This window comes from Erythrolamprus reginae, chromosome 5, assembly GCF_031021105.1.
Source record: "Erythrolamprus reginae isolate rEryReg1 chromosome 5, rEryReg1.hap1, whole genome shotgun sequence".
Lineage (NCBI taxonomy): Eukaryota > Metazoa > Chordata > Lepidosauria > Squamata > Dipsadidae > Erythrolamprus > Erythrolamprus reginae.
Window position 1 is genome coordinate 63424785 of NC_091954.1, and position 16599 is coordinate 63441383.

At 37.9% G+C, this 16599-nt stretch overlaps 2 protein-coding genes across 5 annotated transcripts in view; one reads left to right on the forward strand and one right to left on the reverse strand.

Moving 5' to 3' along the window:
• Window positions 1–7029, reverse strand: part of PDCD11 (programmed cell death 11) — a 44175-nt gene extending 37146 nt beyond the window's left edge. The window contains exons 1-5 of one of the 2 annotated variants that reach the window (XM_070752813.1): window positions 6901–7029; window positions 3163–3280; window positions 2374–2505; window positions 1739–1906; window positions 509–670 (exon numbers count right to left, since the gene is read on the reverse strand). In XM_070752813.1, the coding sequence (XP_070608914.1) occupies window positions 509–670; window positions 1739–1906; window positions 2374–2505; window positions 3163–3270 (570 nt within the window). In that variant the 5' untranslated portion in view covers window positions 3271–3280; window positions 6901–7029. The remainder of the gene's footprint in view (window positions 1–508; window positions 671–1738; window positions 1907–2373; window positions 2506–3162; window positions 3281–6900) is intronic. The other variant, XM_070752815.1, reaches the window with a different exon arrangement.
• ATP5MK (ATP synthase membrane subunit k) lies at window positions 6997–14493 on the forward strand. Of its 3 annotated transcripts, none has more exons than XM_070752820.1 (4): window positions 6997–7055; window positions 11420–11517; window positions 11596–11679; window positions 13803–14493. In XM_070752820.1, exons 2-3 carry the CDS (start codon window positions 11431–11433, stop codon window positions 11677–11679), a joined length of 171 nt encoding a protein of 56 aa, XP_070608921.1. In that variant the 5' UTR covers window positions 6997–7055; window positions 11420–11430; the 3' UTR covers window positions 13803–14493. The 3 variants fall into 3 exon arrangements, with proteins under 3 accessions (XP_070608921.1, XP_070608919.1, XP_070608920.1); XM_070752818.1 differs by lacking the exon at window positions 6997–7055 and adding an exon at window positions 7178–7268; XM_070752819.1 differs by lacking the exon at window positions 6997–7055 and adding an exon at window positions 7759–7841.
• The last annotated feature ends 2106 nt before the right edge of the window (window positions 14494–16599 follow it).

The window sequence follows — 16599 nt, forward strand, 5'->3', positions numbered from 1 at the left end:
ATGGCAAGGAGTATCATAAAATAGGGCAAAACTCACTTAACAAATGTCTCACTTAGCAACAGAAATTTGGGGCTCAATTGTGGTCATAAGTTGAGGAAGAGTTGAATTCAAGACAAATCCACTTTTAACAGCAACTTTTAAGAATTTGCGTGAAGTTCAGGTCATTCCCATGAAACTTATTTCTTAGATTTTATGTGTGACATTTGTTCATTACCTTATAAACCTATCTGTATATTTCAGCATTTTAAACCAATATATACTGTCTTTAATGCTGTTTCTCTGAATTTTCTATAAAACTCTACAACTAAAAATGTAATTCTAGAATTTGACTTTTTTAATCCACCTTCGTTTTCTTTAATTGCATTGCTGGTCATTTGTAATTACCCTTTTGATCACAGTTTTAAAACAATGTTGTTGTTGTTTTATATAACTGTCTCAAACAATTTGGGAGAAATAGTTCATTTAATAAATAAGAAAAATAAGATGGAGAAAATCTTGAGTTACTTACCATGCCTTCTTTCAAAACTGTAGGATTCAAACCTTTGTTGACATCTTTTGGATTAATGGTTAAGTTTATCTTCTGATGTCCCATAGCATTCTTCTCTATACCTATCACAGCACATCTCACCAACATTCCTGGAGGGAACAAGTCTGAGAGAGAATTCAGTTCCTGCAAAAAGAAAAAAAAATCAAGGAGTAGAAAAAATAAGGAAATAAATATGGCAAGGTGTTTTCTAGTTTTCACAGCAAGTAACGTAACACTTTTTCCCCAGAGTATATTCAGTAAATTGAATGTATTTTGACATTGCTAGCAAATGGTGTTACAAGACCAAATTCACAGCAAATGGTGTTAAGATTGGACTCACAGCAAATTGCGTTACAGGCTGGACTTACAGCAAAATATGTCATAATTAAGTTCAAGAATAATACATATATGTATTTTTCACACTGTAAGACGCACTCCTTCCGCCAAGATGTGGGTGGAAATGTCTGTGCATCTTATAGAGCCAATATTGCAATGGGAGAGGGAGGGTTGGTGCTACCTAGAACAGCTGATCGACAGTATTCTGGGAGGCTGATCCAACCACCAATCAGCTGCTCAGCAGCAAAGGCTAAGGCATTTCCTGGCAACGGCTCAATTGACCGGTGGTGGGCACAACATAGCAGAGCCCTGATAAGCCATGTGATGGGGCTGTGATAATGTGTTGAAGCTGACCAGGCTGTATGCTGTAAGGACGCTAGTCAGACAAATACTGGATGGATGCTGGGAGGCAGAGGCAGATTTTTTTTTTCTTGTTTTCCTCCTCTAAAGCTAATGTGTTTCTTATGGTCTGGTGTGTCTTATAGTGCGAAAAATGCAGCAATTCCAATGGCTACCTTCAATTATTTTGGCAAACAAATAGCCATAGCTATGTATTCAAAACCTGGACTTGGCAGATTCAAATGTGGTTTGATTATCTATGTCCTCAGTACTTTATGCAAATCCAACTAACTAATGTTCATTCAATCTTATGCCATCTAGGAATTATTTTATCATGGTGACACATTGTCGAATAGAATAAATTGCGATAGTCAATTATTTTGGCAAACAAAACAGCCATATCTATGTATTCAAAACCTGGACTTGGCAGATTCAAATGTGGTTTCATTAAGAGCAAAGCAAACCACAAGGCAACTATGAAAGCCTGCTTTGTTGATCTTCATGGATTTCATCTATCAATTCCACATCATCTCTTACCTCCACAGGCTCATCAGTGGCCATCTGCTTATTTAGCAGTTCACTATAGGCATCAGATAGGCATGTCATTTTCACAAACCCAATAAGACAGTTTGGTAAGCTGATCACCAGATCAAACTGATTACTCTTTTTCACACATCCTAACAGCAGTGTTCCATCTGTAAGAGACTGTTGAAGACAAGCAAACACTAATAAGCAACAACCAGAGATTTACTTGTACATTCGTTTTGCACAGTAAGCTTCTATTAGTATGGATAATATATGAAATTAAGGAGATGCAACAAAGCACCCAGAAAATATCCAGTTAGGTGAAAAGGAAACCAAATCACCATTTCAAGATCAAATATATGTAACTTGTTTTATATTGAGAACTTATACTGAGCTTCAGAGTATACATAATCAAACTTTGACTGGATTCAAACATCTGCTTTCTACCAACATGTGGCTTATTTGTGTCCTTAGTACCTTGTGCAAATCTAACTAACTAATGTTCATTCAACCTTATGCCATGTAAACAGGGCTTAGGAATTATTTTATCAGGGTGACACACTGTCTAATAGAATAAATTGCGATAGTTAGGTAGAATTGTACATCATAGCACAAAAAATAAATTACAGTACAAATTACCAACTAACCTCTGCTGACAAAAGTTCAAAATCTTTAGCACCGGTTTTTGAAAAAACTTTCTTCTCAGGCTTAAGTTTTTTTAGCTCCTTTTGATCTTCGTGTTTTTTCTTTCTTTTCCGAGTCACTTCTTCATGTTGAGTCTAAAATAGATTACAAAAGTTTCCTTTGTATAGAGATCAGCATTTGGGAGAGGAAAGCAACACAAGATCACAAGAAATGATAGTATGGCTCTATATTGTACTAGTGATTTGGAATACTGTATCCAGTTCTACTCACCAAGATTTATAAAAAATGATGCTGAGGCCCAAGAATGAGTGCAGAATGTACAAAAATCATATGGGGTATGATGAATGTTAAGGGAATGAGGTGTGTTTTAACCTAAGAAGCAGCTTAGGGGAGACATGATAGCAATCTTGCAATACTTGAAGAACTGTTCCTGGGGGAGGGAAGGACATTGATTTAATCTGAGGGTAGGACAAGAAGCAATGGGTGGAAGCTCATTAGAAGAGGATTCAACCTTGAAATAGAGAAATTTGCTGAAAGTGGCAACAATTAATCAATGGAAATGCTTGCTTGATGGAGTTGCAGGTACTCATCATTGGAGGTTTTCAAGAAAGGAATGGGCAACCATTTGTCTGGGATCATATAAGGGGACAGGAGATTGGAGTAGACCTCCAAGATCCTTCCAGCCCTATGATTCTAAGAAATAAGGCAATTGATACTAGTCACAAAACTACTGTAGTTGGAGGAATCAACAGTCTGAGACAATGGAAGTTAAATGTTCCTAATTTGCATACCTTGAATAAATTATCATCTTCTACTGTTGGTTGTCTGGCTGTTTTTTCTTCTTGTCCTTTCTTCTTCTGTATACCACCTCTTGGAAAATTCTCCTCCATAGAGGACATGATTGTCTTTCTATATGAAAGGAAACTAAACTATTAGAGCTTATAAATCACCAGGATAAAGTCATACAACATGTGTTATTTCATTTTAGGAATGAGATGACAGACATTAAATCATTAAGTCAAACAAATATGACTCATTTTATTAAAATATTAGTTCTTTACCCATTCCAACAGTGTTAAAAATTGGAATCATCCAAATATATATATGATCCCCATGTCATCTTCTAGGTAAGTAAGTGGATAATGATCAAAAGTTCAAAACAATCAAAAGACATGAAATAGGGGAAGGCTAATGCATTCTTGGACACTGATAGTCAAGATTCATTCTTTATCAATAACAAAGTCCTAGGCAAAAGAGATCAGAGACATTTTAATTGACTACATCATACAAATATTCTGAAATTGAACTGTTTTAGTAACTGTTTTTTTCCAGTGATCTGCAGTTTCATAACAGCTAGTTATCAAGATTAACATATTATTTTTCTATGACTTATTAAACTAAAGCTTTTCAATTTGGAATGGAAATAGCCTCAACTATTTATAGTCAATTATTGAATTTATATTGTAAAAGTAGTTAAAATGAGCTTTTCTTAAAAAAACAGATCCTGGAAATTTTGACGAGTTAATCTAGATCAGCGGTCCCCAAACTACAGCCCGCGGGCCACATGCGGCCCACTGAGGCCATTTATCCGGCCCGCCAGTGAGTGACAAGACTACAGGGAAAAGAAAGAGAGAAAGAAAGAAAAGGGAAAGAGAGGGAGGGAAGGAAGGAGAATTGGAGAGGAATGAAGGAGGGAAAGAAGGAAAGAAGAAAGGAAGGAGAAATGGAGGGAACAAGGAAGAAAGGAAGGAAGGAAGAATGAAATGACTAGAGGGACAGAGGAAGGAGGGACTGTTTTGGAGGGGTAATTTTTTTTAATTTTTTCTCTCAACATACATTCAAACAACACAGTGTACCACCTAATTTTCCATGAATAAAATGTGGTATTTTGTTAGTAACTAATATCAATCATCAAAAAAGTTGCAAAAGGGTTTTTTTCTAATTTTGTCATCCAGTTACATTCATTTTCTTTTAATTAAATTCCCTCCTTAATGTTCCTTCAAAAAGTGCAACACCAATTATATTTCTAACTTATTAGCCATTATGCCAAAGTGCTTCCTTCTTTCTTTATACATTTTTCATAAGCCAAGAAAACCTTGTTTAGCCAATCAGATGTTAACAAAAGAAAATGAAAAACAAAACATAAACATATATGAATTTCAGATCTTCTTCCCCCTCTAAATAGTACGTTCCCATTTTGTTTTTTACTTTAAAACAAGGTATGTGCAGTGTGCATAGAGATTTGTTCATAGTTGTTGTTTTTTAGTCCGGCCCTCCAACATTCCGAGGGACAGTGAACTGGCCCCCTGTGTAAAAAGTTTGGGGACCCCTGATCTAGATCCTGAAAGTAAGTTATGTCTGTGTTTTGTGTCTGCTTTAAAGAAACTATTTAACCTCAGTTTGCCTCTCATACATTTATATCTCACTATCACTATTAGCATAAAATTGCAATAAAAATTAATGTTCTAAAATTAACATTTACTTTGGTTTCTTACTAGCAAACCTCACTAAGGTTTGCTAGAACCTCATGATTCTAAAAAAATGTTAAAAATAAGTTAAAAAACTGGGATGCTGTTTTTGGCATATTACAAGAAGCATTGACCAAACACAATGTCTGAAGCACTTGGCATTTAAAACAAGCATTCTGCAAAATGTTTTTATGCTTTCGTCTAAAAGGGTATCACTGATTCATTGTTTGGAATGGTCTTTGAGATACACATTAAGTCTTATTCATGTATTACCCGCCAGCTATTAGTTAATACTATATATTAGCTACATATATTATCCATTACTATTATCATCGCAAAAGCAGAACACCAAATAAGTCTGGCACAGAATAAATTGTTAGGCAGAATACAATTCAACGTTATATAATCACTTTTCTGAACAGGTAGCAGGATTTTAAGAGGCTCAATTTTTTTTGTAAGGTACACACGTTGGACTCATACTCATCTCTTTATTAATGTTATTAATTTCTTCAATTTCCGTGCTTAGCTAAGTCTACAAGTCTTCAATGGCTGCATAATAAGCTGAAACCAATACACAATTGGTTTTCCAAGAAAAAAAAACTTATAAATTTGATTTTGTACCCATTTCAAAATTGAAAAGGACTGGAATTTTAAAAGATCTGCAAGCATTTGAAAGCAGTACTGCAGCCATAGTGAGGTTGAACATAGTTTCTTTTATAGGCATAAGGGGTTTTTTTGATGCAGTTACCCAAGTAAAAAGGTGAAATTGGAAGATAAACAGGACCCGCAATGAATGGCTGCAATAAACAGTGAGATACAGATAGTCCTCAACTTAGCTCCAAATTTATTTTGCTAAGGAAGATATTTGTTAAATGAGCTTTGCCCCATTGTAGGACCTTTCTGGCCACAGTTGTTAAGTGAATCATTGCAGGGGTTAAATTAATAATATGGTTGTCAGGTGAATCTGGCATTCCCATTGACTTGCTTGTCAGAAGGTCTCAAAAGATGATCATGCAACTCTAGGACACCACAACAGTCATATGAGTCAGTTGCCAAGCGTCTGAATTTTTGATCACATGACTATGGGGATGCAGCAACTGACCTAAGTGTGAAAACACTTAGGACCGGCCTAAGTCATTTTTTTCCCAGTGCTGTTGTAATTGTGAACTGTTGTAAGTCAAGGACTATTTGTACCAATAAAGTTATTTTCACAATAAGCAGAACTAAACTGGAAAATTGCTGCCAACCTGCCTTCCATTGAGGACCTGTATACTGCAGGAGTCAAAAACAGAGCTGTGAAAATATTTATTGACCCCTCACATCCTGGACATCAACTGTTTCAACTCCTACCCTCAAACCTTCGCCACAGAGCACTGCACACCAAGACAACTAGGCACAAGAACAGTTTTTTCCTGAATGCCATCACTCTGCTAAACAAATAATTCGCTCAACACTGTCAAACTATTTATTAAGTCTGCATTACTATTACTACTAATTTTTACTCATCCATATCACCCATCTCCTCCCACTTATCACTGTATGACTGTAACTTGTTTCTTGTATTCTTACGATTTTTATTAATATTGTTTCCTGATAGCTTATTTGACCCCTGTGACAATCATTAAGTGTTGTACCTCATGATTCTTGACAAATGCATATTTTGTTTTACGTACATTGAGAGCATTTGCACCAGTGACAAATTCCTTGTGTATCCAATCACACTTGGCCAATAAAGAATTCTATTCTATTAACTTAAATTACTGGAGAATTTTTCTTTCTTCATAAAATGTTATAAAATTATAGTCTTTTAATAATGCATATAAGGAACTTTGCGGATACAAAAATAAAAATAAAAATGCCGGGAATCGATTATTTCAGTGGAGACTATAAATCCACTCCGCAATGCTTGAGATCCACCCAAGTTCAACACGTGGAACTCACGCTGCTTTCTTCCTCCATTCCCAGTACGTTAAGTCTTTTCTTCTTTTACGTCCTGCTCCATCCCTTCTCCCCACCACCCGCCTTCTTCCAAAGAACCCCCCTGACGTTCCACGTACTTACTTTTAACTTATCAATCTCACGCTTGAAGAAGAGGCACCATTTGCTCTTTGACCCGGAATGGAAAACTATGCCCGCGGGGGGGGGGAGATAAAAGGAAGTGAAGCCGATTACCAAATAAAACCATAGAGCAACGGCACTGGTTTCCGTCCCAGAAGGTAAGCACTAGTAATTTGACTAGCATATTCGTTGTCCAATTAAAAAAAAACAGTCTTGGCGACAGTTCCGGTTTGGATTAAAAAATGTCCCTCCTCAGGCTCCTCGAAGATTGGTTAAGGAACGTTAGGTCAATTGAATGACTCCATTTTGTACAGGAAGGGCATTTATTCGTTCATACCTAGAGGAGGAGGAGGCAGCTGATTGAAAACGCGGTGGGTGCCGCCTTGTCTCGTTATTGGTATTTGTGAATAGTGTTTCTCAGCATGCTTTGAAGTAAATTAAACCTTGTCCGTTGCAAAGTATAAATTACGGGGGGGCTGCATGGCAACTTTGTTCTGCAATTATTTGAAAGGTTATGCCTGGTTTTACAAAAGGGGCTGATTTTACAACATCCTTCTCAACCAGAGGCTTCCAATTTGTTTTGAATCACAGCTTTTGTCATTAAAATATCGGGCAACGTGACAGTCCGACACTTTTGAAAGGCACCAGAAGGTCAAAAATGATCAAGATCATTTGCCGTCTCATAAATGGGATTATGTACTACAGTATGCAGTATACTGAATATGTAGTACATATACCTTATTTCCCTCAGCGCCATCCTGGGATTGTATAGTAATGTTTTGTTCCTGGCTGGTTAAATTGAATTTATGGTTGAGCAGTGCTGCCTGTCTATAGGAGGTGAACGGTCTCCTTCATATTTCAGATTTTCTGTTCTTCAGTGGATATAAATTCAGGTGGAAAAGGAATCTACCTTTGCTCATCTAGATAGAAAAATAAAACATTTGGTAGGTGTTTTTTTAATATAATGGACTACTTTGCTTTAAATGTTGTATGGGATTGATTGATTTATACTCCCCAGGCCTGTGTGCCATCTCAGATCCTAAAGGGATGGAATATACAGTACTTCCATACTTTTCTGTTCACTATAATCAGGTGCAAATGTATTGAATGCTATAACATCTTCACCCCTTATCTGGGGAAATGAATTGTCTTGTACTTCAAAATTCATGATTGAATACAATGTTAATCGATCCTTAAATATGTTACTAGGGTGTTGCTTTCACTTTTTTGTTACTGGCTAAAAAAACTGGTGCTCTAAGAATACCTACAACATCCTCCTATGCCTAAAACAACACTACATCCCAGCCCAAGAAGAATACTCTCTTGTTACCTACTGTGCATTGTAACTCCCTCTCCTAGTTGCATGCAACTTTTTGTTTTACTGGATGTCTCGAAATGTGGTTAGTCTAAGAGAAGATGAAGCTATCTAGATTGCCATAGGTTGCTTTTGAGGGTACTGGAAACAGATTATTGAAACAAACACCAAATAAGTTAAAATCTGTACATTGTCTTGACTAGCACTAACAACTTGATAAAAGCTTCCAGTGGGAGGAATGAATCATTCTCTGCTAGAGAGAAAGTAGTTGAACTTCAACTGTAGAGGTGCTTACAGGAAACATCTGGATACACCTCAGTCAGATTGTAGGTAACGGGGTCAAACCTGATTGCATCACATGACGTTTCATGAGATTTTTTACCTTAGTGAGCCAGGAAGGTTATGGCCTGACATGATGTATTAGTCCACAGGCCTCCAGTTTGACACCCATTTTAAGTCAACATTCAGCTTAAGAGAGAGCTTTCATTGCATTTATGTATAGGTTCTGTCCTCTTCTCTTATTTGATTTAGATTTATTATGAGAGTTGGAAGGAACCTTGTATGTAGGTCATCTAGTCCCCCCCCCCCCCCCGCTCAAGCAGGACTTCCTACACCATTTGAGACAGATGGTAGTCCAATCTCCCCTTGAGCGTCGCAAGTGATGGGGCTCCACAACTTCTACCAGTTGATCACTCTCACTGTCAGAAAGTTTCTCCTCATTTCCAGCTTGAATCTTTTCTTGGTCAGCTTCCATCCATTATTCCTTGTTTGGCTTTCTTGCGCCATAGAGAACAGCCTGATCCCCTCCTCTCTGTGGCATCCCTTCAAGTACAGTGATACCTCGTCTTACGAACCCGGGGTTTAAGATTTTTTTGCCTCTTCTTCCGAACTATTTTCACCTTACGAACCCGCCGCCGCCACTTGGATGCCCTGCCTCTGGACTTCCATTGCCAGCTGAAGCGCCCATTTTCGCGCTGGTGGGATTACCCTGAGGCTCCCCTCCATGGGAAACCCCACCTCCGGATTTTGCGATGCTGCAGGGGAATCCCACCAGCGTGAAAACGGGCACTTTGGCTGGCAACAGAAGTCCGGGATGCTGCGATTTTGCTGAGGCTTCCCTCGCTGGGAAATCCCACCTCCGGAATTCCGTTGCCAGCGAAGCGCCCATTTTTTTAATGCTGGGATTCCCCTGCAGCATCGCAAAATGCAGAAGTACGGAGGTGGGGTTTCCCATGGAGGGGAGCCTCAGGGAAATCCCACCAGTGCGAAAACGGGTGCTTCAGCTGGCAAAAGGGGTGAATTTTGAGCTTGCACGCATTAATCACTTTTTCATTGATTCCTATGGGAAACATTGTTTCGTCTTACGAACTTTTCACCTTACGAACCTCGTCCTGGAACCAATTAAGTTCGTAAGACAAGGTATCACTATATTGGAACACTGCTATCATGTCACCCCTTGGTCCTTCTTTTAGCCAGACTGGTCAAACTCAGTTCCTACAACTGTTCTTTGTATGTTATTTTCCAGACCCTTTATCATCTGGGTTGTTCTCTTCTGAACTTTCTCTAGGGTTTCAATGTCTTTTTTGTAGTGTGGTGACCAAAACTGGATTTATTTTATTAGATTTATAAGCCGCCCACACCTGACGGACTCTGGGTGTGATGTGACCAAGTCTTTATAGAGTAGTACTAGTACCTCTGGTCCTTGATTGTATCCTTCTATTTATGCAGTTCAGGATTTTGTTGGCCTTTTTGGCTGCTGCCGCACGCTGCTGGCTCATATTTAGCTCATATCTCACAGTTGCTTTCAATACCATCCATCATAGTATTCTTTCAAGTTATCTTCAAGGGGGGAGTGATCAAACTTAAAACCTTATTGGTAATAGTGGGGAATGTTGTACGGCTATATTCTCTCCCCAATCCTATTCAACATTTAGGTGAAACAGTTGATTGACATCCTTCATCATTGATGATGTAATTCTCAATTATGATCAAATAAATGATGCTCTCGAGTTGCCAGGAGACTCTCCAAGACTGGATTTTTTTGGGGGGGGCAAATTGATGGGGAGGGACAGATCCTAGCAAGACAGAGTGGCATTCTGTTCCAAGATCTATCAATTTCAGTGAGATTCCATTGTTAATTCTGAGCTCAAGATTGGATCTTTTATAATGGCTAACTAAAACCTTGCTCTGTAAATACTAAAGTTAAAATGAACTATAAATCGCATTAAAATAATGTATTTTAAAACAATTAAAATATTGAGGGCCTGGCTTACTAATAATGTTTTAACTCTTCCTAAATTGTAATAAGAATAGTGATTGTTTCAACTCCAATATCACTTTGTTCCTCAACTATGAGCTTTGCCAAAGCACAATTATCTGCAACAGATCTTCTAAAAGATGCTCAATTGATGGTTTAGGAGTGGAAGGCAATTTATATGGGATGGTCATTTAAGTGTCTTGACCCTAAGCTTATTTAAGCCTTTATATACCATGTGAGTATCACTAGGACCAACTCCCAGTGATAGGTTACTGGTTATTGTGTCCAAGGTTTATATGCTGCATATGCTATCCCAATATATACATCTTGAATTGGACACAATAATCAGTAAGCTTTTTCATACATGGTGGGAGTTATGTAGCATCTTGAAGAGTTGATAATTTTACATCCCATTGCATTCTATGCTTGCTGCAATTTTAAACTAGCTTGAAAAGCTAAGGGACACACTGCAGTAATTCTGCTTGAGATTTAACGCCATATCAGATACTGAAGCTAAATCTCTCCTGGTATGAAAGCAGTTGGTTTATCAGCCAAAAGTGATAAAAGTCTCTCTTTGCTACTGGTGTCATTGCTATTCTGCACACGTGTTGGATCCAGGAGGGCCCCAACCGGCAAACTTCTGATCTTCATGAGAGAATGCAACTGGTCATAACTGGTATTTCTCCTAGAATCAGTAAAACTTCTATCTGTCTTAGTTGTTCATTTATTTGTATACCTGCTTCAGTCCTGGGCTAAATATTCTGTCAGGCTACTTACTTGAGACAGTACTACAAGAAAGCAAGTATGACAGCTTTATAACTGTTAGTATGTTAATTGTTATTTGTTTACCAGTTATCATTAATTTTGTTGTGCAGTAGAAGCTCATCAGATAAATATAACAAACACAATTGTTTTAAATTGAAATTAAGATTAATTTCTATTGCATCTAGGTTAAGCAATAATGGCAGGGCACGATTCTGGAACACAACACCAATTTACAGGATTTAAGAAATACTTCAATAGCTATACAACATTTGGCAGAAGAAATGTAAGTATCTGCCATTATAATTTTACAATATCCATTTGACATTTTGGCTGATCTGACCTGTATGCATTTTGTCTTTAGTATGTGATACTTACATACGGAAGCCTTCTAATGCTCTTCCTTGGATTTAAATTGAGGAAACCTAAAGAAATTGCACACAAATAAGTAAGTATCATAATTTGTTGAATAAACAATAACCTGGATCTAGTAACATTAGACCTTAACATCTCTAAAATATTTCTAATATAGCTTTTTTCCTAAATTTCTTCTTACGTAGAGATTTTATGGAGCTTGCTTAAGGAAAGGGTTTAATTGCAACTAGTTCTCATTTAGGGACCACAATTGGAAGTGGCAACTTGGTTGCTAAGTGATGTGGTCACAACATAGAAAATCATATGACCACAATTGGCTTACAAGGTTACCTTAGCTTTCCTTTGCTTTACAGTATCAGAAGATTTTAGATTTAGATTTAGATTTAATTGGATTTGTATGCCGCCCCTCTCCAAGGACTCCAAGGACTCGGGCGGCTCACAGCATGTACAGAAAAACAAGAAACAGTAATAACAATCCAATTAATAATACATTAAAAAACCATCTTTAAAATTCTAACTAAAAAACTATCAATACCATTCATTCAACAATCAAACTAAAGCATTCATTGGTCAGGGGGAAGATCTAAGGAACCCCAGGCCTGGCGGTAGTTTTTAAACTCTTTCGGAAGGTGGGGGGGGCAGTACGAATCTCCAGGGGGAGCTGATTCCAGAGAGCCGGGCCCCCCACAGAGAAGGCTCTTCCCCTAGGTCCCACCAGCCGACATTGCTTGGTCAATGGGACCCTAAAGAGACCAATTCTGTGGGACCTCACCAGTTGCTGGAATTCGTGCGGCAGAAGGCAGTCTCAGAGATAGTCTGGTCCTATGCCATGTAGGGCTTTATAGGTCATAACCAACACTTTGAATTATGTCCAGAAACAGATCGGTAGCCAATGCAGAAGGATTTGACCCGAAACAATTGAGTGAGCCTAAAAGGTTTCCAGAATTTGTCTCATAGAGAGTAAAATGGCAAATCTTGCAATCCTCACCTCCTCCAATTTTCCACCTTTTAGAATGCTCACTCCAGCATTGAGATAGTTAGCAAGGGAATTAATGTTTGCATTTATATTTATTGGAGATGAAGGAATTTCAAGAGAGTAAGCAGGCACACAATGGGGAATACATATTGAAAATAATGAGCTGTCACCAACTGTTCACCTAGCAAGCTCCTGAGCCGAAAACAAAACTCAAAGGTGTGAAATTGATTCAAGTCTAGTCAGTTACAGACACAGCTGAGCTTGTTAACTTAGCCCTATTTTTATTTTATTTTTCATCAAACACACAAATATAGATTCATATACCATATTATCAAAACATCCATAGTAATGTATTTCTATGCAAAATGTCCTAAACGAATATGCTTAATTTGCTCCTTAACTTAGCCCTTTTTAATTACTTAGCACTTGGTTGAAGAAAAGCAGCTCAGAACAGCTCACTTGTTTAGCCTCCTCTCAGATGAGGAAAAGAAGGAAAATGGGTCAGACACAGGGCAACATTTACTATCAGCAAATATGTGACAAAGAGACACTAAGATCATAAAAGTGGGCTTTGATCACAAAGTTTATTTTTCTTCATTGTCATAACTTCAGATGATCATTGGCTGAGATAGACACTAAGCAAGGTCTACCTGTTTTAGCTATTTTTAGGGAATGTTCAGAAGCTTACTCCATTTTATTTCCAGTCTAATAATATATAATTCCATACTGTCAATTCTGTAATTCCTTACTTAATGAAGGACTTTTCTGTCACTTCTGTTAGTGAGCCTATTTTTATTTCTATGTAATGTCTACAGATAGTCCTTGTTTAGCTATTATAGTTGGGATTGCAACTTGCTCACTAACCACTATAGTCACTAAGCAGAAGATCAAATGGCTTCATTGAGTTTACAAACCTCCCATTTGGTTAAGTCAAACCACGATGGCCCAGCAAAACATTTTTTATTTCCACATTCTCTATTAACTTTCTTGTTGCAATAGTAATCACATGAATGTGGGATGTTGCAATGGTCATAGGTCTGGGGGTTGATCATATAGGTTTTTTTAATACTCATAACTTTGAATGGAGATTAAACAAAGCAAGTTGGAAGCAAGAACTACCTGTACACCTGTTTCCTCATTTCATAAGAGAATTGAGTCTTAAATAAAAGTTATGCTAGATGATGTGTTGACTGAAATTTTTCTTTTCTTTTCTTGGATAGGTTCTTATTGTTGGACATTCCTTGTTGTATTGCTGTCTTCGAGTTGCAGAAGCAGATGCAGTTCAGTAAATCATGAAAAATGACTATATTTGCCTTTAGTATCAATCCATGAGTGAAGACTGCTCAAATTATTAATTAAAGAGGGCCTCTCAATCTATATTGCCCAAAATTAGAGTAATTTTAAGCATTGCAGTAAACCATCTGCTCCAGAATAAAAAAGGTGACTTATTAATATGAAAACAAAAATGCATCTCTGCCTTAACAGTTTGAACACTGATTTATTTCACTGAAAAGTACTTGCACTATTCTGACTTTCTAAACAGAATAGTCACGGTAGGCACTATAAAATATATGGAAAGTAAGCTAAAATAGCACAATAAAAAAATTGAATGAAGAATTTTTAGAACAGTTCGTGAATGCCCAATTTAAAAAAATTACCAAGATTTTATTCTGAAGATCTTAGTGTATGGACAGGTTTATAATGGAAAAAACACAATTTGTTTAAATAAAGATTTAGGGTTTAGGGTTTAAAATGTTAAAATAATGGGTTTTGGCCTACAAAGTTTTGTGTACATCTTTACACATACATACATATGCCCTGTGTTGTTCTCAATCCACCATACCCTAGTGACTTTTCTACAAGTAAAGGAAGATATCAAAATCTAGGCAAACATTAAAATAATATTTTGTAGACTTGTTTCCTTCATTAATAAAAATGGAATTTGGGCTACTGGATTTGTACTCCAATGAACCATGCTATATAATTTTAAGTGTTTAAATAGATTGTCAAACAGAATAGCTTTTAAAAAGATACCCACTCTCTGTCCGAAATAAAGTCTGAAATCTCTACAGTAGGCAGCTCGAGTAACCAACCTTGCCTGTCCTAATATGCTAAGCAGGTTCAGACTTGGTAAATACTAAAGTTATATTTTTATCCTACACTACCCATTCATCCATTATCAAGGCAGTGAGAATGCCTAATATTACTGTCTCCTATTTTCCCCTGCAAAGTGAGTTGTTTTGAGAAACTGGCTCAAAATCCTCACCAAGCCAGCTTTCAAGCCTAAGAGGCCTAGAACTTTTCTGGTTTCTAGGCCAACACTTCACTTCAACCTCAACCTGGCTGTACTTGTATACGAGACCATTAGGAAAGACCAGAGCCATAGACTTGACAATTGAAGAATATTCTGGAAGATAGAAATATAAACCATGTTCATATTTGTTCTGTCTGGGTGCCCCCAGACTTCAACACCAACTGGAAAAAGCAGCCAGACACGCTGGAAAAAGCAAAAGCACTTTATAGTTTGAAAAATAAACACAGAGAAAAACCTGTTCTTCCCAACAGGCAGGCTATGAGGCTTCACAGCAAAGTCCTGACGGCCAGACAATACAGCAGACTTCTTGCTGGCACACACACCACTGTAGAGAATAAGCCCCCACGCCTTTTTCCCCAAGGTTTCAGCCTTCAAGGCCACAAGCCAGAATCAGAGACGCCAAAGATCACAGCCAGGTCCCAGGACTCCCAAAGATAATACTCCACAATACAGGAAGGGTGGGTCTGCCTTTTCAGCCTTTCTGGGGAGAACCACACCCAAACCCAGCTGTTACCTATTTAGGACTGGAAGTACCTGGCTAATTGTCCCCTTCGTTGTGCTGCTCTTCTCTGCCTGTGATCAATGATGGCTTGAGCATTTTCATCTAAGGACTCCAGGCTGCTTGCTGGGGAGAGCTCCACCCCGGGGGACTCTGGCTGTTCTCCCTCTCCCTCGGCCTGATATTCCTCCTTCACTTCTGCCTGGGCCTCCTCCTCCTCCTCCTGTTCCTCATCCTCCCCCTCTGAGCAGGGAGCCGGCAGAGGTTCAGCCGTTCCCTGAGGAGCCTCAGACGGAATCACAACAATATTATTAATAAAACTACATGGAGATTCCTTTAGATAAACATAATTTGAAGGGTTTTTGTTAGAATACAAAGGACATGGTCTTTTCCTACTAGTCTTACATTCAGGCACTTTGAAAATATATTGCACACAAGTACTAGCTCAAATCCCTAGAGAAAGTATACTCTTATTGGGTACCATCAATCACTATTCAGTTTTATATTTCTTTTAAATGTTGAAAAATTGAAGACTTGAAAAGTTATGCACTGGCTACTCCCTCCTAAATCATAATCCAGTGTTGTATATTAATCAGACCTAACTCTAACTCTGATGTGCTACATAAATATCTTTTTAATTATTCTAACCATCTGGAACCTAGATGCAGGAATACAGCTGATCCTGCAGTACTGGTTGTTCTAAACTAGTCACAGCAAACATTCTTTAAAAGCTTAAAGCTTCCCTAAAATGAATCTATACTAATAGAAGAGAATATTGGTAGCTCAGAATTGAAACCATATTTTTTGCTGAGGTTGGTTTTCTTGCTGAGATTGGTGGGTTTCTCACAGATGTGAAACACATTTTTGTCCAGTACAGCGCTAAATGCCAGGATCATGGAACCCCAGAAAAGTTAGCAGTTTTTTCACAAATTACATTATCTGAAAATTCACTGTTTTCTGCATCATTTGTTTGAAATTGTAATCGTGTACAGATAGTCCTCGATACACTCATTCAGTAATTGAAATTGTGATGGTGCTGAAAATTGCTTACTACTGGTTCTCAAAGTTCTAGCCACCACACCAGCCTATAGTCATGTGATCATGTCATCATTGGCATGGTTCCCTGCCTGCTTTCCATAAGATGTCAGTGGGGAAGCCAGCAGGGAAGGTTGTAAGTTGCTCCCACCACTTTTTCTCTCGAGGA

What these genes read in the sequence shown, in the direction of transcription:
- ATP5MK (XM_070752820.1), top strand. Translation starts at nt 11,431, where the DNA reads ATGGCAGGGCACGATTCTGGAACACAACACCAATTTACAGGATTTAAG. An exon ending in CAACATTTGGCAGAAGAAAT is followed by an intron (nt 11,518 to 11,595) that starts GTAAGTATCTGC and finishes TTTTGTCTTTAG; the next exon opens with TATGTGATACTTACATACGG.